This window comes from Orbicella faveolata, unplaced genomic scaffold (genome assembly GCF_042242905.1).
Source record: "Orbicella faveolata isolate gen_17 unplaced genomic scaffold, um_ofav_v1 contig_2, whole genome shotgun sequence".
Lineage (NCBI taxonomy): Eukaryota > Metazoa > Cnidaria > Anthozoa > Scleractinia > Merulinidae > Orbicella > Orbicella faveolata.
Window position 1 is genome coordinate 1768100 of NW_028301547.1, and position 21767 is coordinate 1789866.

Sequence of the window (21767 nt, forward strand, 5' to 3'; positions counted from 1 at the left end):
ACAGTATTTGTCAAAATAAAACTTCAATACCTTAAGATTCGAGTTCCGCGAAAAACGAAACTTCGAATTTCTTTCAGAATTTTAGGTTGAGTCCCGCCTTGACTTCTCACCAGAGTATAGCGCTGGCGACCTCTCTTTTTAGCCAAGTGAAAAATGCCCTGACAAATTATCTTTCTTTTTTTCTATTCCCGACGTGAAAATGCGCCCGGAGAGGGGACTCCCCCCCAAAAAAGGACACATTAACAGTACTGACATTGACTTTTTTTCAGCTCAGTACTCTTAAGGTACCACGAAAGCCCCTGCTATGGGACCTTTTGAGGATGAATACCCTGAGAGGTACGACGTGAAGCCCCGTTCTTTTTATATGGGAGCCTCCCCCGGGAAAAGGCCATCGCGGTGGTCGATGCAAAAGCGTGAAAAGAAAATCATGGGCAATGTTAACGTGTATCATTTGTCGTAAACGCCCATATTTAACTCTCAATCAGGTAATGTAATGACGTTTATGACAAACGGCAAAAAATTACCTCGGATTTTTTTGCTTTCAGATCAAGAACAAAATCAAGGCTGGTGCCCATACAGCTGAACCTTTTTTTGCAGCGATCGCAGCGGTCAACGCTATCATACAGAAACCAGCCTGCAGAAGAAAACAAACACACACACTTCAGGATACACAGACAGCAAAATTCATTTTTTGCCATTCTGTAAAACGTGGTTCTGACCTCTCGCATCACCCCGAGCAAGCAAGTACTTACTTATTTGCCTACATTTCACAGATGAGTGTTAAGACCATACGCATTTTTTTAAATAACACGTGCGAATTTGACATTTAAGACGTTAGAGCAGCGAAATGAGAGGGGGGGGGGGGGGGGGATGTAGGTCTCTAGTTGCCAGAACGTTCATTTTCAAACTGTTGTTCTGTATTTGAAACTCAGACATCTTGAAAGAAATAGAGGTAATGTCATTCGTTATTATCCTTTTGCGTAATTTAGCATGATGATCACTCTGAAAATTTCCCAAAATAAAATCAGTCTTGCTGGCTTGACCAAGCATACATTTTACAACTAGAAATTGTATTTGGAGTTGTAAAATTCTTGAGCTTTCAGAGCCTGGTCGAAATAACCTTAAATTTTGAAGAGGAAATAATTTCGGTGTTTTGAATCAACTTTTCCAAAAGGAAATAACAACTGATACGTGTAAAATGAATCGAATCCAACCTTTATTTATTGCAAACTGTCCCTTTGCTAGTCCCACCCCGTTTAGTTCTGGGCCAGCAATATTCCAGATCCATTAAAAAGGTGGCTTACAGGGAGAATTTAAGGAAGTCTTCCATAACATAACTGTAACTACCACTTCTGAACATAATATTTATTCTCTTAATTACATTCTCTCTGTTTTAAGGCTTGCAAGGTGTTTACAATTGAACGATTTTAGAGATCAGCTAGTTGATAAGCTCAACCTTGCAGGAACAGCTTTAGATTACTGAAAATCTAATGGTTAAAGGAGCTCGGTCATTTTGAGTTATTTTGGCTGCATGCAAAATTACCTTTAAATTGAAGGAAACCTGAAAATAGTAGTTTACTAAGAGAAAAACACCAAAGAGATAAAAATACGCCATAAAGGAACAAGGATGGTAAAGGATGGACAAGATTAACACCGATTGTAAATGGCAAACTTGAAACATTTCGGCTAAACTTTAAGAGAGGCGCAAATTGTCATGTAGCTCCCTTAATAGTCCAAGAATCTAGGACCCATCTTGCCAATCTTATCACGTGTCTCCAGTTTTCCTCATGCAATAGGCTCCGTGACTGAGGGGGACAGGCAGCCCTCACAGAAGAGTCTTTGGAAAATAAATTAATGAATGAATGGTAATTATGAGTGGCATCCCCACATTAGCTATTCATCCTCCCTCTCCAGTGTAAATTAGTTATTTACAAGGTTCAGTTTTATGGAGAGGCATAGGAATAAAAAAACACCTGAGGACCAAAAGAGAAACTCTCAGGGCAAGGATGTGAGCTAACATAATACCTAACCTACATATAAAGCTGAGACTCGGGGATTGAAACCCCGGTCACAGTAACTGGTGGGACTGGTGTCAGCATTCTCACCACACTGCAACATCCCTGCTCTTCCAAAAACACAATAAAGGCAACGCGAGAAATACGGCAGTTGCAGATCTCTGTTTCATTCATTTATTTTGTTGCAAAATGCTATAGGAGCTTCACTCCTTAAATGTATATATTTACTCTATAGAAAACTATCTCGACCCCAAATGTCGTGTTTTTTGGAAAAATATCTACTCAGAGCGTTTATTGAAATACTTATGACATAACATGATCAAGAAAGCGGAAATGTGATGCACTTGTGAAGTTCAAAACTAACAAACTAGTAGCTGATGATATCCCCTCGGGCATTGTTCACTTTCCAGTCAAATGAAGGGCACCAGCTCCACCACCATATCCATAACCTTTTGGGCCAAAAAGTTTGCCGTAGCAACCCTTGCAGTACACCTGCCCTAAAGAAACAAACAAAGAAAAACAATTTGTAAATATTATGTGCTTTTCAGTAATAAGACTTGCATACTAGAGCTCTGGCCGGTATTCTCCTACCCACTGTAATGCAAGTTGTAATAATGGTCCTCTAGAGAGGACTTTGTTAGTGACTGCAGAAAATCACTCTGAGAGAAAAAAATTTTGGAAATAAAAAAATTGCTGGCACCTTTTTGTTGTTTAATATTATGTCAAAATAGCTACTGTCCAGACAAGCAAATTCCCTATGACTTGCAGCTTTCAAAAGAAACCCAAAATATGATTCAGATGCTCACATTTAGAGGTCATGAAAAATTCAACAATTCACTCTGTTTCAAAATTCTTGATATAGTGTGTCATAGCCAGCTCTATTAAGCCTTAATTTGATATAGGGGTGTTTAGGTATCTACAGTTTAAACTGGACACACTACATCCCCTGGACGTGAGACACCTCTAACGGTGCTCTTAAGGCATATGGTAACCTTAAATCACCAGGCAGTTCTGCAGGATGCAAATCATGGACAATTTTTGAAAGAGGAAGTAGTTTTAATCTTTATCACAAACATTGTAAAGCACCATTGAGCTTTAGGGATGAGTGCTATATAAATTCATCTATCATTATTATTTATTATTAGAATACCACAAAGGTGCCAGAAACCGATTTTACATTTGTCCCCCTCATGATAAATCAATTACAAAAGGGAATTATACTGGAGGTAGACAGGTCACATTTAGACCTAGGAAAATATTTATCGAGCAATTAAGGCCCATAAGTTTTAAGTTTTGTTACTAAAAAAATCTATGATTAATAAGTCTACAATTACCCTCATGATCGTTAAAGGTACCACTATCTAAGGACTTGTTGCAAGACGGCTTGTTATTGCAAGTAAAGCAACGTTTGTGGTACTTCTGTGACCCAGCAAGAACCTGCTCTGCCATGTACACCCTGTCCTTGCAACGAGGACACCTTTCTTTATCTATTCAGTAGAAAGAGGAAAATTATGACATAAATTAGAATCCTATTATTAAACTAGCAACAGTTCTCACTAAAGCTGCCCCTGCTTTTTTTTTTTTGGCTGATTGAACACATTTAAACATTATGCTGGCATGAACTAATTTCTTTTTCTGGAAACTATCTCACTCATACTGACCATAATGCTCCTCAAGCAATTTATCATGAATATTAGATCCAAACAATCAACTAAGGAGACTAAACCAACACAACACATGCTTTTTAATGACATTCTTTACATAATGTCTCACCAACAAAAATAACTTCCTTGAAAATTTTAATCAGTAGAACCAGGGTAGTACTTAGCAAAAAAAGCTTAAAAAAATATGTTTTGAGAGAAACAAAAATTATGTCAAACCACTCTGCTGTTCAAATTTGATGCACAAATACACCATTTGTCTTGTTATATGAACAAATGTTGCTGCAAGCAGAACATGCAGAAGTTGAGAGAATCTAAAATTTGCTGTTACAATTTTTTTCCAAGACATAAACAGAAGTATCGCTTACCATTTGTAGGTAACTTAATTACACTTATCAATTTGTAAGTAATTGTACTGTATTGTAGTATTAGTATTGTTCTTAGTAGCATTAGTATTGTTTTGTTAGTATTATCGTATTGTAAGTAGTTTTGTATTTCTTAAAGTCGTTTTTAGTACCTTATTGTAAAGTAATTTGTTGTGCATGAAATAAATAAATTTATTAAAAAAAAAAAGAAGTATCGCTTTAAGAGGTGTGGTGGCCTCATGGTCAATGCTCTGGTCTCTGGATCAAGTGGCCAGTGGGTGGGTCTCAGCCCTGGCCAGGGGTGTTTTGTGTTGTGTTTTTGGGTAAGACACTTTACTCTCTCTGTGCCTCTATCCACCCAGGTGTATAAATGAGTACTGGAAAATTAAATGGTGGGGGTAACCCTCCATCCCATCCAGGGGGAGTAGATATATTCCTAGTCGCTCCATGCTACAGAAACCCGGATAAACCCAGACCAGCCTGATGGGCTACTTGGCTCCATGATATAATACCATAAACTGCTGCTTGTAAGCCCTAGGCTTATACAACTTTGCAAGGGTTTCTGATTGGCTTATAAATGGAGGTTTATATCCAAGGGGGCTTGTATCCAGAAAAAAAAAAAAAAACATTTTGAAACAAGCTATTGAGCCTGCACTTGTTGATTGAAAATAGGTTTTTTATTTACTGGCAATAATTAAGACAATGGTGTTAATTTCAGTTCGGAAGGGGGTGCACGTATAACAAAGACACTTCATGGCTCATCATGATCAGGCCTAAGGAAACATTACGTTCTGTTTCACCTCAAGCTGGTTTGAATCCATGCATCATGAAGCAGTGACAAAATGACCTCACAAGTTGCATTATGTGCCCTTGTCTTGCAATTTGCCCTCGCTACAACACATTTTTGTACCTCAGTCCACTTTGTGTGCACTTATGTACTGCTGTCGCATGTCCCAACATGCATCCTACATGTACATATGAAAGGGCTTGTCCCTGCAACTAGTCCCTGGTGTGTGCCGACCTTCACCAAAACCAAAGGAATCACTCGAGCCAATCACAAAGGACACACACAATACAGTGAACAAAACAAAACTCAAAGTAATTACATGAAGGCAATATGAAGCACAGGAAAACATACGCGAATGAGTCACAATTGGTTCTGGCTTTACTTCTGATTGCAGGAAGAAGTGGCATGAGTTTTTTTTTTTCGTGTAGTGTAGTGATGCAAAACCAAATTCCTTTTCAACACACAAATGAAAATGCTTTAGTAAAATAAATTTAAAAGAAAGAAAGTCACAAAATTATTACATAATCAATAGAAAATGATAAGTATTTGTACAGAAGGGCACCTAGACAGTGCTCTGAATAACATAACATTTTGAAAAGAATTTAGAAAATTATGACACCCCCGACAAAGTTCAAAAGTAATGTATTCATTTTGACACCATTATGTCATAATATTTCAGAAACAATGAATGCCTTCTCGGGACTTCAGAATAACACAATCCAGCCGTAACTACAACGCACCCAAATGTTATGTTAGCAACCTCAGTTATGCGTGAAATCCGGTTCTAGCTTAAGCCAGACCTTCTTTCGACAAAAATCGTTTTCGATTTGAGCGAATGAAGTAATTTGCAACAAAATGTTGCTCGCCACACATCACTAGCTTTCAATTTATTATATCAAAATCACTTTCAGAATTTACAGGTTTTAGCCATGCCACCTAGTTCAAATTATAGGAATTTGCCCTTTTCTTCAGGTTATCAAGAACACAGAAAAGCTGTCAGCATTACACATTTTCCTTTCTCAGATGCTCGCCACATCGCGCGTAGAACGTATCGTGTTTTGATGACCTCGCGAATCTATTAACAATCGCTCAGTTAAATAATACGCCCTCTCGCGTTACATTTAATACCTACACCTCTTGATAATCAACTCCATCATTTGAAATCGTAAATCACAAGCGCTTATTTTCGAAACTACTAGGACGTTCAGTAATGGAGTAGGCTTTAGTTGGGGTGTTGTTTTCCTCGCGCGTTCGAACATTACATTGCCTTCACTAGTGCTCGGTAAAACAGCTGAGAAGAAAAATAAACAATAAAACTCACCCGCCATTCTTCTAGAATCCAATCTTATATAGTTCACTGAAAGCGTAGAGTATGCGGTCGTTTCGCGAGTAACGCGCACTTGATGAAGCGAGTTGTTCTAAATTCCACGCATAATTAGCAGTCCAAAGATACGTGGGAGTCCAAGTACGTATCAGTTTTTATTTTTTCCCGGACGGGGTAGCGGGGCTACATCAATATAGTATTCATTTACTTTTTAATCGCGGATATAAGGCGTTTTAAAAATTTTCCATATACCTGGTTTGTTTATAAAAACGTAGCAAATTTTTTGTCGTAATTTCCCGAAAGAAAAAAGAAATCTGTAGTGTTTCACCACTGAGAAACGTAAACATCACTTTGTCACGTCACGCATTTCGTGCCGCGCGTGACTCGATCCTTGCAAAAGAAACGGCCATTTCAACTACCACTGAATTCAATTTATTACAGATTTCTTAACTAGACATTCAACAACTGGCAGGAAAAGACTGACAAAAGTTCTTTTGAGATTGTGACAATGGCTAAATATATCATCTTGAAACAATAAATCCACAGACATCCCAGTTGTTCCTACTGTGTGCGGGTTAGTGCTCCAGCTCCCCCGCCAAATCCGTATCCCTTTGGGCCAAACAATGCACCATAGCATGCCTTGCAGTAGATCTCACCTGCGAAACACGGAATGGATTCAACCGTTAAGATAGTTGTCATACAATAAAGGAGGCTGTCGGTCCGTCCGTCTATCTGTCTGTCTGTCTGTCTGTCTGTCTGTCTGTCTGTCCATTTAACAAATAAAGAAGCCCCGACTGTGCTCTGTTCTGTTGTAAAGCACGCAGGAAGCGGTAGAGCACGAAAGAAGTGTAGGGGAAAACACGAGACGTAGTCGAGTGTTTTTCCCTACTTCTTGAGTGCTCTACCGCTTCCTAAGTGCTTTACAACAGAACAGAACACAGTCGAGACTTCTTTATTTGTTTTATGATAAAGAATCAGATAATTTCCCCACGCATTCGGCTGAATTTTCAAACGAAACTTTATTTTCCAAACGAGCAAAAGTGGCGTCAGCCGTGCACTGTTCTCTGATAAAGCACGCTAAAATAAGCCAATCACAATCCTTGTTAGAATTGTTCAAATAATTTGATTGGCTAACGAAGCGACAGCTGTCAATCACGAACTGGACTTCAGCTAAGCTTTCAGTTTCGAGAAGTTTGAGCGGCTTTCGAGAGAAGAACGATGCCATCAAAGTTCGCTTTTAAGTTAATTTTTAAATACGGATCTCAAGGCAAGTAAAGGTTTATAGTCCAGAGGAATCCGGCCGTATTGTGGCCCGTGAAAACGAGCACTTTTCCAGAGGAAATTACGAAACGCGGAGCTCAAAGCTTGTGGATGAAAATGCGAAATGCCGGGTTGAATTTGAAAGGAGCTACAGTTATTTACGGCTTGTAGCCGCATGCAGCAAGATTGCCCGAACTAGCGTAAAAGTTAGAAAGACTTAACGGCTCCCACTGGTTCTACTTCGAGCACAGAAGAGAATATCAGAACAAGTTTTGCACTGACCACTCGTCGGTTTACTTCGCTGAGATGACCGGAGAACGAGCGTTACTACACTGCATGTAAGTGTTGTTTGAGCAAATGAGCATTTTTAATTGTAAATTTACAAAAATAAAGCTTCTCATCATAAACAGAGACAGTTCAATTGTTTTCTGTCGTTGTGTTACTTCTTAGTATAATTTCTGCCTTCGTAACAAAATTAATGTCTTTATCGAAGCACTGTTTAGGTTGAGAATTTGTGTATTTCGCTACAGCTGTTCATGTTTTGTCGGCGGGAATCTAGCAAAACTTGTTATTTTAGTACAGTTTTAACGCTACTGTTGCTAACAATGGTCTCGGTGAGCCATATTTACTGCAGAAAAATAGCTCGCTTCCAGTGCGTTTGTCTGAGTCACAGGGGATGTTTAATTTGGGTCAAATTTGTCAAAATTCCGAAGCAAAAATTTGGAAGCCAACTTACCGTCATCAACCCGTGCTCTGTTCTCTGATAAAGCACGCTGTTTCAGCCAATCAGAGCGCGCGTTATATGGAAACTTTATTATAAATAAATACAAACATGGGGTTGATCGGTACGGATGGGGTCAAATGACGGTTTCAGCACGTTCCGGTTTTTTCAATTCATCCGAAAATCTCGATATTTTTTGAGTTTAGAAAGATTTTTTTTCTTCCGGAGGGCAGTAGGGGCGGGGGTTTAATATCACTTATTATGGCATCGTGATTAAGTCATGTCAAATTATTCCCATAGGATCTGATGCACTGTTATAACCATTTTAAGATACATGTCAACGAGTTAACCGATGAATTTTTCATTTCCATAACCGTTTTTTTAGATATGAACCATAAGTGATGGGCTTCTTTACCAATGCGTGAGGATTAGATAAAAGCCGGTCTAGGAAGGAAATTGTGAACCTCGATCATATATTTCCCCGCCCCGCCCCTACGTTGTCCCGGGAATCCCTTTGCAGTACCCCATGCCACCAGCCAACAATTCTTCCCTACGAAATATCAGACAAGAAATGAACTGACCCACAAAACAGACGTCCTTTATTGCCGAAGAGTATAGGATTAAGAGGGAATCTAACAGAAGTTCGAGTAACACGTGGACAAAAACTTTGTGTCAAGATTATTGCAAACTTCTGTGCCACTGTTTTAGTTATCTTCTCAACAAAAAATCATTTTTAACAACACCAAATGTCGAAAGCAAAGTTTGAAGTTGATATGAAACACTTTAAAGTACTGGTGAAATAGACCTGGATGATGAAAGTTTACCTGTGATTGCACGATTTCTCTGAACTTTGAAATTTATTCCTCGAGTTTCCACGGGAAACTGTTTTTGGTGTTATTTCAGGCAACCATTTGTATCTTTAGCTTTTAGAAAATGCAAAAAAAGACTGTAATACACTTAAATTTATTCTGGTACAAGGTTTTTGTCCACTTGAAACTGAAATTGCTCGATTTCCTATCGGATGTCTTCTCAACATCTTAAAAATAAACGTATTGCCAACTGATGAAATATAGTTACCTGCGTTATCGCAACAAGTCGTACTGTCCAATTTCGTAGTTTTTTTATTATCCGAACAGTTTTTGCATGTATAGCATCTTTTATGCCAGAAACCACCGCCCGAGTCCTTCTTCATTTCGGCATCGTAAACCGCTCCACTGCACCTCTTGCACCTATTTGGTTCCCTTGGTGTAAAGGGCATTTTGACTTCCTGTAAGATTCAGAAATTCGATTGAACTGGTGAGGAACAATATCTACCTCAAGAACATTTTACGTCAAGCCGTCAGTCCGTTTGAATTTTTCTTAGATCGATCATAGGGCCACCTTGCAAGCAGAGCCTTTCCTTACAGTACATATGCTTTGTTCTGCTCGCAGAGTAGGGTTGCGTGACATCCCCCCCCCCCCCAAATAGGGTAGCGCTCAATGACGAATAATTTTCTTAAAATCGAATTTTGAATAATCTATGAATTGCAGAGTTAAGATACTAGACAACAGATTGCATTGAGCAAACTTGAGGAATGTAACTGTTAGAAAGCGTCCAGTCGCGCTTTTAATTTTCCACTGTTAATGAGTTTTTCCGCGAAGTGGCGCGAACTTGTAAGTAGTGTATAAGTTACAGATATGACACTGCTATTTCTGACTCTTTTTCCTACCCGTCAAGATGGCTTCCAAAACCATGATATTAAGTTTCGAGAAAATTTTCTGGAATCGTCGTCTTTTCTGAAGGCTTTATACAACAGGTTTTGAAACTGTCGCAGTATTGAGGACTTCACTGAGCTTTGCAACAGATGCTCGATCGGCCGAACCGAATTTTCTGCTTGATTGGATAGCCATATTTACGTTTTTTTTTTTCAGCCGGATTTTATAGTCATTCATTTTGATTTTTCGCTTACATACACCCAGACTTCGACTTTTTACATTGCCCAAACGTTAATACAAACAAAAATATTTGTCTTTCTTAACGTAAATATAAGATGCATTTGAACTTTCTCAGCCGTGTGACTTTTCACGAAAATTGCCTATGCCTGTGCGAAAAAGTACCTCTCGTCTTCATTAACGTTTCGTTATTGAAAGTGTTTTGTTTGAGACAACCACAGAAAACTGAAACACTATTTGGAAATAACAACAGAAATGAACGAGATGACAACAGGGTTAGGGTGTCACCCCAGCGAGAAACATTCACACTATCTACAAAATGTTTTATTTTTTTCTCTGGATTGAGCGTATTTCTCACTATGCGACAAATCATACCAAGGAGAAGCGTTTCAATGCTCATAGCATATATGGCTTACCTTTGATTGTGCAAGGCAAACTCAGACAGACTACAAATTTGTTCCCAAAACTGAAAAGACGTCCACTACGTTAGTTAACCCTCACATACGCACACCTGGAAATGTTTGGAACAGATTTGTTATTTGTTGTGGTTGATAAGCTTAGTTGACGATGCAGATCGGAGAAGTGAATTCTTGGTCAACTTCATTGCAGAAAAGTTCGATTGTTTATAACAATTTCTCCCTACGTGTTGATGATTAGATTAACGTGACCGTAGAACTCGCAAAATGTTTAAATACCCGAGGCAACAACTATAGCCGCTGAATGCATGGAGCTGCCAATCAACAATTTCGGTCTGTCTCTCAAAACTGCGCGAAAATCGACATACAAGATTCCTGCTATCAACTGGACATCTATTGAATTAATATGCTTTTTCATGGTCCCTTTATTTCGTTATGTTGTCTTCAATCGAGGCCTTCCCAGACCAACATAAGGGGTTTTCAAAAGGTTCTGTAAATCTGTTTTGATTGCGTCTCAAACGCGCTTAGAATTCTTGGACAAATAAGGAAATTTAATTGGACAAACTGTCAAATACTGCCACTGTCAGTTTTGACGGACTTTGAAGGTCGAAAAAGCCGACCGGAAGCCACTCGAGCATCTCAAGTGTTTGCCAAGAAAGTTAAATAGCAAATCGTAAGAGGGACTGTTCGATTGATATGCACGAAAATAAGGCGATTCAAGACGAGGAATTCACTCAAAAATATGCAAACAACAGAGGTCAACATTCAAGGTTCTCGAGATTGACCCCGTCGAAAGTCTTAACTGTAGCACTGAAAATACCAACATGTGCTGGTGGAAAACATCTTGAAACGACCAAGAGATAAAATGTTAAACTCCTTTGCAAGAATAACAGGAATATTCTATTAAACAGGTGTGTTAAGACACATTAGTCAAGATCTTAGAGTCGAACCCACGCAAACAGTGCTACTTTAATTACAGTGTAATAAGAATCTCATTTGACAAAGAGGGTCCAGAGTCGTAAATTCTCTATTTCTGTCTTTCGTTATTTTACATAAAGCGGTATTCCATTCTTCCTTGATAACTTGTGGGCATGGTATATCACGGATATCCACAATTTTGATGTCATCCTTGTGAAAGTACAGAACACTGTATTAGAAGTTATCTCTGAAGAACATGGCAAGGGTATCACGGACGCAGTCGTACCCTAGCCCGGACGGGAAACTACCAGATCAAATTTCCCCCTTACGGGAGGAGTAAATAGTACAAATTTAGTCAGGGACCATTGGGAACAAATTTTTGAAACTCCAACGATCAGCAGGGCAGTAGTTAAAGCGAGGCACTTGCCTCAGTCATTTTTTGTTTGTTTGTCTGTTTGTTTTTATTTTACGAGGGAAAGTTAAACATTGCTAAATACCAAAGAAAGGAATTTAAAGATATGGACATTGCCTCAGTCACAATTTTTTCTGGCTACGCCCCTGATCAGGAATTTAAATCACTGCTGAAAACAATTTGAGTAATAAAACTGGTGAAAACCATGTGACATCCATGTAACAGGGTCGCTAGGAAAGACACCAAAAACAGCTATGAACTACCCCTGAAACGATTAGTTTCACTTTACCATATTTTATTCGCTACAACACTAGCAAACTCAAGGAACTTAAATATGGTCAGCGTCCAGTCGACTAGTCGGTCCCAGTCGGGCTCAGTTCAAGGCCCACTTGAGGCGTTTCTCCCTTGAGCACGCACAAAAACCATAAGGGCGTGAGCTCTTGGACTCCTGCATATCTATCTTCCCTGGGGGTCTGAATTTTTTAGGCCAGCACCCTCGCGCAGGTACAAAACTCTCTGGGACCCTGATTAATATTAGGCCAAACTTGAAGATTTGAGCAGAAAATATTTATTATTTTCTGTTTGTCACTTTCATAATCTTTCTAATTTGATACGACAAATAAAACTGGTTAACGATCACATCCACTTAGAAAGGATTTCTAACCCTTTTTTGGACCAAAAATTCAAGTGCTTTTCAAGGACTTACAGGACAAATAATTTGAATTTTTAAGGAAATCGCATTACTGTTAAACCTATGCTATAATATCTATGTCCTGTAACAGCACCCTGAAAAAAAAGAATTCATAACTTGATAGAAACAGAACTGTAACTGAAAGAAAAAAGTATGTTTTCCTTTCCTTTCCATACAGTGTTTTCTAAAGGAAATAATGGCTCCTCGTTATCTCTCATTCTCCAAAACTTGCACTTGTGTAAATTCACAACTTGATAGAAACACGGAAAATGTTTTCTATTTTATTAAATAACTCCATATGGTTTGCTAGCTAAGTTATAACAACAAATGACACCAAGACACAATGACTGAGATTCCATTTTGTACAACGGGTAACCTCTACATCACTATTCTAGCTTCATCATGGTGTCCTGAAGAAAAAATCTCTGCATTCCTTGGATGAATCTTGACATGCACAGTTATCTTTTGGAACTCTCTGAAGAAGGTCAAGAAGTACAGAAGGAAACAAATGCTCATTAGCCACTCGCTGAAAGTACTTGCCAGATGGGCATTGTATCCCTGTGTGAATAAAATTCATAAAGAATATGTTTAGCCCATACTTATTCCTTTTCCAAACGAGAACGAATGACTAAAAGTCTGAAAAAAAAAACTGAATTTAATTAACACAACAACAGCTGGCAGTACTGCAAGGGGTAGGGTGGTGGTATGCATCTACAATCTTGGACAAATAAAATGAAAAATTAAGACCACCCCTCCCCCCATTTCAATGACGGGAAAAATGGCACACTTTGGGTTTAGCGCCAGTTCATCATTGATTCGGAGGGAGGGGTGGGTGCTTTTATTTTTCATTTTATTCTGTCCAAGACTGTATATCTGAAGACTACATGAAGGTTAGCTAGGGACAGCATTTCTGTTTTAAGTCTCTTTCTACACCTTATGTAAGAAACCAGCACTTGAGTGCAAAACCCAAACACTAGAACCTGCTCGCAGGGTTCATACTTTCTTTACTATGCAGTAGGCCACTAATAAACGCTAAGTTTAATTATATGTTGGGTCAATCTACCTGGTTAAGTCTTCAATGAATGTCAGAATTTCATGCACAATACAGAGCAGGCTGTTGTATCATCTTATGGTCTGAAATGCTTTGAAACCTTGAATCTCAAGATCAGCAAGTCTTAAAATTCACATTTTGAGTGTCACCAAGTGATCTTGTGCAAGACCTTGAAAGCAATTGATCAGCTGGTACCTTTAGGTAGCTATCACATAAATGTACCACATGTAAGTATAATAACAGGCCTTATAAGTGTAGCACACCAACTGGCAGGAAGAGGACTGTATAAGTGAGTGAAGAGTCTAAGCACAAAACAACCACTTACAGCATCTGAACTTTCCCACTTGCGATCGTAACTATGTTGATTGTCTGGTTTATTTTTATTGTATTCCACCACACTTGCATTTCCAGCTGCTAGGGCTGTTTTGAAATTAATCCAGCATCAAGGATAATAACAGAAAAGTTAATCTTACAGAATTATTACTAGTTGAGTACAATGATAAAACATGTAACCAAATATTAAAAGTTACATGAGGTAATTAATCTCTCTCTTGCTCAAACATTGCAAATCCAATGCCGTGGAACCTCGTTAATCCAGTCGCTAACGAGCCACAAAAATCTGGCCATATTATTAATAACAGGGTGGCCGTATTAAAGGGGTTCTTTAAATAAGAAAATTAACTGACTCAGCTTTTGTTCAGGCCAGAATAAAGTGGCCATAATAACGAGTTGGTGGTATTAACAGGGTGACCATAAGGTGGGAATTCACTGTATATTAATGAGCCATTTACGAGTTGCCTTTGTCCTCTGTGTCGATTCAAAACAGGTTTTCATGTGCAATCATTCATATGAAAATGTCAATTTCATTTGAAGGGCTTTGCACGGGACTCATTTTGAAACATAGGCACAAGGTAACTCAGAGATGGTCTATTTGCAATACCTACCGCTAACCTTAACCTCAAAGAAAGGATACTTATAATGAAAAACACGGTAACAAGTCCTGAGAGAATAAATCTTGTGCAAGAACTAAGAGCTGAGCTCATAGCTTGATGCCTCATTTTGTGGGAAATGATGGCCTGAATCCAGCAGTATACCATGCCTAAACCAAACACCATAATGGCCCCTGTCATGTGTGTCGCAAAAGAGTTCACCACCTGAAGAAAAAAATCAAGTCATTCAGATAAGTAATCATAATATTTATCACAGATGAACCCTGCTAATATGAACTCAGTTCTTTCAAATTCCCCTTTATTATAAACTCTAACTCATTTCCCCTGGATTTGCCCTTCAGTCATTTAGCAATCAGCTATAATTTTTGATCTCCCACTGTTTCCAAATAATTTTAAAAATTTGTTTCCCCTGAGAGTTCAAAATAGCAGGGTTCAACTGTATTTCAATTTCTTAACAAAATTATATACTTGATATAAAATATATGAAATTCATATATATTTGAACAGCAGAATATAGATTTAATTAGAAGAATCTATTTTTATTTGCATTTCAGACATGAATTTCAGATATACTTTATTTCATGTAGTCATAAAAAAATTCTATAAGGACAGCAAAGAAGTCAGGAAGAGTGCAAAAAAATCAAATCAACTAAAAAAGATACCAAACAATTTTTGGCAACATGGTCACCTCCTATGGTCATTAACAGACCTAATAGACAAATCTTTGCTGACATCATTGCTTACATTTTTCCTCATTAACATATGATTTTGCACAGAATTGACTACAAACACTGAAACATGTGAACCTTAGTAATTATTAGTGAAATTGTTGGCTCTTTGGGTGTAATATTCAAGAAGAAATTGGCTTTCGAAAACCGAAAAATTTCTGGGTGACAAAAGTGCTAATGAGCTCATGAATACATTCTTTGTAAAATTTGGAGTTTTTAAACCCATGTCACACGAAAAGTTTTCAGTACATCGGGTTCAAATTCCTTGGGACAGTTAATCATGCTGTGCCCTTTCAATATTCTGAGAGCTCTACCATTTCTGTATCTCTATCAAAAGCTGTATCACTATATGCTAATGAGGCAAATATTGTAAACAAAGATTCTCCTCTAGAAGTGCATTGCACAGCAAAATGACCAATACCATATGACAGTACTGCTCAGTAACCTTCATTTGAATGGTCACATACTAGGGTTTTATCCATAGACTTGAAAGTATGAACCAACTTGTACAGCATAATAAACAGTACCACATGAAAGTACTGCTCGGTAGCTTTCATTTGAATGGTCCCACACTAGGATTTAACCTGCACAATAAACGGTACACCATAAGTGTACAAATTACCACTTGTAGGAATTATCTCTGGGAATAAAAGCATATGTCAAACTTACTTGAAAATTAGCCACAATGGAAAGACCCAGGCATGTGAATGCACCAATCCACAATGACCAGTAGTTCAGTTTTAATATTATCGGCATGTCAGTGACATTAAATTCCCTCACATGCTTGTAGTGAATATACATTACAATAAAGGCTGTAAAATAATCAAAGAATCTATTATCAGGTTATTTATAAATGAAAGCTCATTTGCTTAAGTTGGATCACCAGTGCAGTACTGTGCTGAATAATTATTCTAGTCAAGGTTAAATCTTGAATTTCCAAACCACCAAGAGAAAAAGAATCAAGAAAATGGTTTGAATAATTTGAAGGCTTGAAAACTCAAAAGTACATTTCCCATATGTGTTTGCCAAAGAGTAAAAAATTGCTTTGAATTACCAGGTTCGAAAAATGAGGTTTCAAAACATTCGGATTCCAATCCACTGTACTTCTAGTTTTTTTTTTTTTTTTTAATATGTTTTATTTATAACCTATGACATAACAATACATTACAATACATAACTTACTTACAAGTCGTTATAGGAGTACAAAAAACAAAAGTGAGAACTTACGAAAAAAAAAAAGGGATAAAAGTACAAGAAGAAATAAGTACGAGAAGGAAAATAAGATGGAGAACAGGTTCCTTTTTCTAAACTAATAGAGTTAATATCTACAATGGCCAGTAATGTTTGGATTCCAATCCACTGTACTTCTAGTTCCTGTATCATGAAGAGCCTGAGAGTACTGCTAATCTGCAATCTCCCTAGCTTGATAGGATGCTAGAGAATCAAAGGTCACCCCCACCCCCACCACCACCCCCACCACCACCACCACTGCCACCATCACACCCCAGTTTGTTTTTGTCTGATTTGTCCAAAAATTAATCAAAATAAAATTAAATGAAAATCTTTGTGGAGTGCCAACAATTTGATATGCATTATAACTAAAAGGGAGTTAATAACAATAATAATATTAAAATAACAAGAAAAATTGTTTTTGAAACATGAAAGAAAACAAAATTAATGTACAGCCTTGATCAGATGCAGCTCAAGAAACTATCAGGGGCCAGTTGTGTAAAGGTAAAATAATAAACACTATCCATCAGACAAATCACTATGCAAAGGATACATTTCAAAATAAACTGTGCTATCCAGTGATTATCTACCCTATGAACAACTGGGACCAGCTACACTGTGTAATTTAGAGAATAACTGGTAGATGACAAAGGAACAAAATTTGGACCAGGGTGACTCAAGTCTACTTCTTTTTTTTGGCTGAAATCTACAAGTGCTCAGCCTTGTCAAAATATTTTGTAGTGGCTGGCAGGATAACAGGTAGTAGGTAGTAAAGGAGATTGATTTGTTATGAACTTCAATGTCAGTAAGGCCACAAACATGTTACTGTAGTCAGCAGATTCGAGGGAGTGTTTCATTTTGACACGGCTGAGTGCTACTCTATTTACCAATGACAGCTGCCATATTGAGAAACTGTCCAAATATGCAGCTCTGTGGTGGCCTAGCTCCTGCATCACTGGAAAACAAAGTTTATAACAAGTTTATTTTACTGGTCTTATATCAAAATGTGCAGCACAATATTACTGAATAATGATGATATCAATGGGTACAGGGTACCAAACGGTTTGCAGCAGCACCTGACTGAAAAAATGAACCTCCAGGTTAAGCTACATGAACAAGTCAGGCAAAGTGATGCCAACATGGAAAGAAAGTCATGCATGATAACCCAGCTGGGGCTACTGGATTTTGCAGTTGGGCTAAAGGATTCAATCTGTTCTTCAATTGCATGTGAAATGTCTTGGGAAAATTTTGAGGAAATTCAAGTTACTGAAGTACTTACTGACAAGAAACGAAATTTTGCGACACCAATGAGAATGACTTTCAGGCTAGACTACATCATAGAACTTTACAGCTTGCCCAAAGGACAAGTCTAAAACTTGGTTTTCCTTCTACCAGTGAATGCAAGTATTAATGTTTTAATAAGTTAACATCAACATCCCAATCTGTCCAAAGTGTACTGTCAGTAATAATAATTTCACCTTAATGTACTACATATTATATACAGTAGCATGATTGTACCTAAACCATGAAATAGATATGACATTAGATACTATTACCCACAAATTCCATTGTTTTTTTTTTTTTGGTTAGTTTTCAAAATAAAGGCCTAATTTTTCACTAACTCTTGGATGTTGTAAGTTTTACAGCTTTTAAAAATAAAATCAGTCTACAGTTGTACTACATACCTAATATATGGCCAAAGAGCATCTACATCTTTACTGTGAACAGCAATGGCATAGCTGATAGAGAAAAGTAGTAGTAGTATCAGAACACTATTTTAAAATGCAATGCAGGTATGATCTCTATTTACTACAACTGACAAAATTGTACTCTGTAGAATTTAATTAAAATCTTTCCTAGGTTTGTGACAGAAGCCTGTTGACACTGTCACAGACTACATGCTGTCCCTTGTGTTTCTAATTAGTCCATTGAGCATGAACGATGCCAAGGAATGCACAAAAGGAAATTTTAAAATGACACCATGCCAGCTAGGACTGATAGATCTAAATTCCCAGAATCATTGAATGAAGATCTTAAACAGTGACAGTAAAACGTTCTGGTCAGTAGTGACTTTCTTAAACTTATGATCAACCTTTCAATTGGTGATTCTCAATTCTGAACATTGGCCTACTGTAGTGAGAACTCCTGAAGATGTTCAATGGCACTGCACAGTCACTCGCGACCGATGGTATGTTTAAAATTAAAGAAGTGCAAAATTATCTTGACAGTTACAGAATACTTACGCAGTGATGAAGGCAATCACAGCAAAACCACCAAGAACAATGGGAAGGAACTGAAGATTGCCGATTCCTGAAGTGGGCATCACTGCGTTAACAACTTCCAGTGTCTAAAATGGAATGGAGGAACACATGATTTTGGTATAAATTTCTAGTACACACTTGGACCTGTTTTAGTGCACAACATGTTCAATATCGAAATAGCAAAGCTGTGGACCATAACACCAGAGTCCAGTGCAATGGCAAGTGTTAATGAAAACAGTTATGCTGTGATCACACTTAGTTACAAAGAAAAAGCACTGCACAGTGTGAAAACCGCTCTTTGCTAAGTCTCCTTACTAAATGCATTTTGGCGTGTCTGAAGGCAGACAGACAGCATAAAAAAATTAAAGGCTAGGTTATTTAGTTGCACAAAATACAACACATCTCACATGTCACCCTATTTTGCAACCAGCAAGTTTCAAGAAAAAGAAGATGAACTGTCCTCTTCTTTTCATAATGTTGTCAGACAAGTAGAATGCAGCATCTCCTATGTAATTAAATTTTGTTAAAAATAAGACAATCGCAGCCCTGCATTCTTTACTCCCATGGATGAGATTATTACAAAAGATATGCAAATTCCCCATTGCAACTTGCAGTGTTATACAATTCTCACTATTGTCAAGTTGCATGAAAAATTGCATGTCCTTAATTAACTGCATGATGATCATCATGAGAATTCCTATGACAATCAGCCTACCTTCGTTGAAGAAATTTGGTGCTTTGCATAATAATTGTCACTCATGTAAGTGCCAACATTGATTATCACCTCTACCAAAGCGCAAGCCAATTTATGGCAGGTCAATCAATTTACTCTAAGGAAAACACTGATTAAATTGTTTCGCTGTGAACAGGTGTTAAATTTCAGGATCATATTTACTGTAGGAAATGTTGGCCAACATCATCGACCGAAAACCTGGCAGACACTCAGTCCATACGTAAGCAATTTATGTATCAGTCAGCACTACTCTGATACACAACCAATATAACGGCTGACAGTTGGTTGAGTATCGGTTGAATGTTGATCGAGTATAGGTCAAGTATCAGTCAATATGTTTGCCATAACTACACCAACCCTCGATGACACACATACATGTATCGGCCAACTTATCAACCAATAGATCGTTTTCACTGTCATGCAATAAAAAAATAAATCAAAAACCATCCTTTGGAAAAAGCTATGAAATTATGATGTTATAGAAGATAACTAAATAAGACACTTCTCCAAGTTTTAGGCCTGTGCGTTTCCCCAAACTTCAGATATTCGTCGAAATGTTTCGCAGATATTTACAGAGCCCAGTATGAAAACGCCATGTTGGTGTACCTCCCTGGTACACCAATATGGCGGCCAGAAAATAGTGTAAACATCTGGAACTTCCTTTGGCTATCTAGGCGACTGATTATCAGTATTGATCGAACAAGCATTTACATAAGCACTTTTCCTAATGCTCCAACTTCTAAAAAGGCTCAAAATCATAAGATAAGTATATATTTTTTGGCAAACTCGATCATAGCCCTATGTCACGCACCTCCATAACCCTGAAATTCAGAATGCTCTGGATTCCAAACGAAGCACGTTAATGAGCTGTAAAATTGTAAACAGATATAAATATACCGCCTCTTATGCCTGACGAGGATAAAAACTTTTGTGGCTCTTTAGTTTTGGATTTTAGAAAGTGATAACGTCACGTGAAAACGATCTATACTCGACCAATGCCCAACCGTCACTCGATCCACTGTTGGTCGATATATTGGCCTTGTATCGGCCGACTTTCGATCAAATGCCGGTCGATATATCAGTCAATATAGTGTCATCCGACGCAACTCGCAGTAAACACAAATTACTTGCTGATTTTTAAGAGTGGACATTTTTATCATACGAAAATTTGGTTGAGAACAATTTTTTCCTGATTTTAGTAGAGCCAAACAAATTCTGTCAGCCTAGTGCTTTTGGACAGCGCAAAAAGGAACAACAAATTTACAACAACTGAATGAAATATATATTTTCCTTCAGAATTATTGTCAACAGCAAAGATCTCTCAGGCTGGCGTGTTGTGACGATTTCAACAGAATAGTTGTCAAACTTTCGGTAGAGTATAAATTAAATGGCAAGCAGAGCTTACGATCACCGCAATTCAGATTAATGTTTTTCATGTGAACGAAAATTTGAGGAAAATACTCAACTTATAATACGCTTCGACTTTACATATTGGTGTACCTCTTCTTTACTTAACTTGCGGGAAAATCTCCAAAAAACAGTTATATTTTAGAGATGCTGAAGTATGCCTGACACAGATAGATCACGAAAATTAAGCATTTTTGTGTCGAGACCATGTCAACCCATAACCGGCGCATAACAACCAAAACTTGCGGTGGTTTGTGCTCACAGCCGAGTATCGCATTTAACTGATTTACTCAGTAAGCCGAGAAGATCTGAAAAACAAGTCCGTTTTGAATTTGTATTCCAGTTAGAAAACAAGTTATCTTTCTCACTTCAAAGATCAACGGTGTTGAACCAACAATAAACTCAAAAGAGAAAACGAAAGTAAAATTAGGTAAGACGAGCTAATTTGCAATTCTGTTGAACGTTGCGTAAGAAAGAAAAGATGGCTCACAGCTGTTTCAGCTCCTAACACTAGGCATAAAACACGATTCAAGAATTGTCGAGGTCAAAAAGAGAGACTTCCCTACCTGCAATGCTAAGATTAGCTACAACAAGCGAATGACATGGCTATTTTCTAGTTCCGTGATGAAATATGTTGAGGACATCATGTGAGCACCACAGACCGTGAACTCCTTCAAAGAGAAAATGATTGCAAGGTATTTTGGGAAATGTTAGCGGACTGGATTGCGTGACTAGATTGGGTAGCAGGGGGAGCGGACACCCGGGAGGAAAGAGGGCAGGACCTCTCAAAGGAGGAATGACAAGAGACTTATCAGAGGACGGCAAGCGACGTTTCTCCGTTAGTGGAAACCAGGAGAAATATAGGAATTTCTTCCATGAGTTGGGATCTGGAGTGGGGTAGATTG

General features: G+C 38.0%; 3 protein-coding genes across 3 annotated transcripts; all 3 read right to left on the bottom strand.

The window, feature by feature from the left end:
• Window positions 1-2173: 2173 nt before the first annotated feature.
• LOC149111579 (muscle LIM protein 1-like) lies at window positions 2174-6285 on the bottom strand. Its single transcript, XM_089289125.1, has 3 exons — window positions 6150-6285; window positions 3350-3502; window positions 2174-2512 (listed from the first exon to the last, which is right to left on the bottom strand). Exons 1-3 carry the CDS (start codon window positions 6154-6156, stop codon window positions 2415-2417), a joined length of 258 nt encoding a protein of 85 aa, XP_089145251.1. The 5' UTR covers window positions 6157-6285; the 3' UTR covers window positions 2174-2414.
• A 283-nt stretch (window positions 6286-6568) lies between these two features.
• Window positions 6569-10607, bottom strand: LOC110058494 (muscle LIM protein 1-like). The gene is made up of 3 exons (XM_089289123.1): window positions 10482-10607; window positions 9211-9400; window positions 6569-6808 (listed from the first exon to the last, which is right to left on the bottom strand). Exons 2-3 carry the CDS (start codon window positions 9389-9391, stop codon window positions 6714-6716), a joined length of 276 nt encoding a protein of 91 aa, XP_089145249.1. The 5' UTR covers window positions 9392-9400; window positions 10482-10607; the 3' UTR covers window positions 6569-6713.
• A 1756-nt stretch (window positions 10608-12363) lies between these two features.
• LOC110058418 (DNA damage-regulated autophagy modulator protein 2-like) lies at window positions 12364-21560 on the bottom strand. The gene is made up of 8 exons (XM_089289117.1): window positions 21429-21560; window positions 18705-18808; window positions 18147-18200; window positions 17349-17416; window positions 15901-16043; window positions 14527-14707; window positions 13879-13973; window positions 12364-13060 (listed from the first exon to the last, which is right to left on the bottom strand). The coding sequence occupies exons 2-8, from the start codon at window positions 18782-18784 to the stop codon at window positions 12881-12883; spliced, it is 801 nt and encodes a 266-aa protein (XP_089145243.1). The 5' UTR covers window positions 18785-18808; window positions 21429-21560; the 3' UTR covers window positions 12364-12880.
• Between the last annotated feature and the right edge of the window lie 207 nt (window positions 21561-21767).

What these genes read in the sequence shown, in the direction of transcription:
- LOC149111579 (XM_089289125.1), bottom strand. An exon ending in TACCTTTAACGATCATGAGG is followed by an intron (nt 2,513 to 3,349) that starts GTAATTGTAGAC and finishes TTGTTTCTTTAG; the next exon opens with GGCAGGTGTACTGCAAGGGT.
- LOC110058494 (XM_089289123.1), bottom strand. Translation starts at nt 9,391, where the DNA reads ATGCCCTTTACACCAAGGGAACCAAATAGGTGCAAGAGGTGCAGTGGA. An exon ending in GACTTGTTGCGATAACGCAG is followed by an intron (nt 6,809 to 9,210) that starts GTAACTATATTT and finishes CGTGTTTCGCAG; the next exon opens with GTGAGATCTACTGCAAGGCA.
- LOC110058418 (XM_089289117.1), bottom strand. Translation starts at nt 18,784, where the DNA reads ATGCCCACTTCAGGAATCGGCAATCTTCAGTTCCTTCCCATTGTTCTT. An exon ending in CAATATGGCAGCTGTCATTG is followed by an intron (nt 16,044 to 17,348) that starts GTAAATAGAGTA and finishes ATTATTTTACAG; the next exon opens with CCTTTATTGTAATGTATATT. An exon ending in CCATTGTGGCTAATTTTCAA is followed by an intron (nt 14,708 to 15,900) that starts GTAAGTTTGACA and finishes TTTTTTCTTCAG; the next exon opens with GTGGTGAACTCTTTTGCGAC.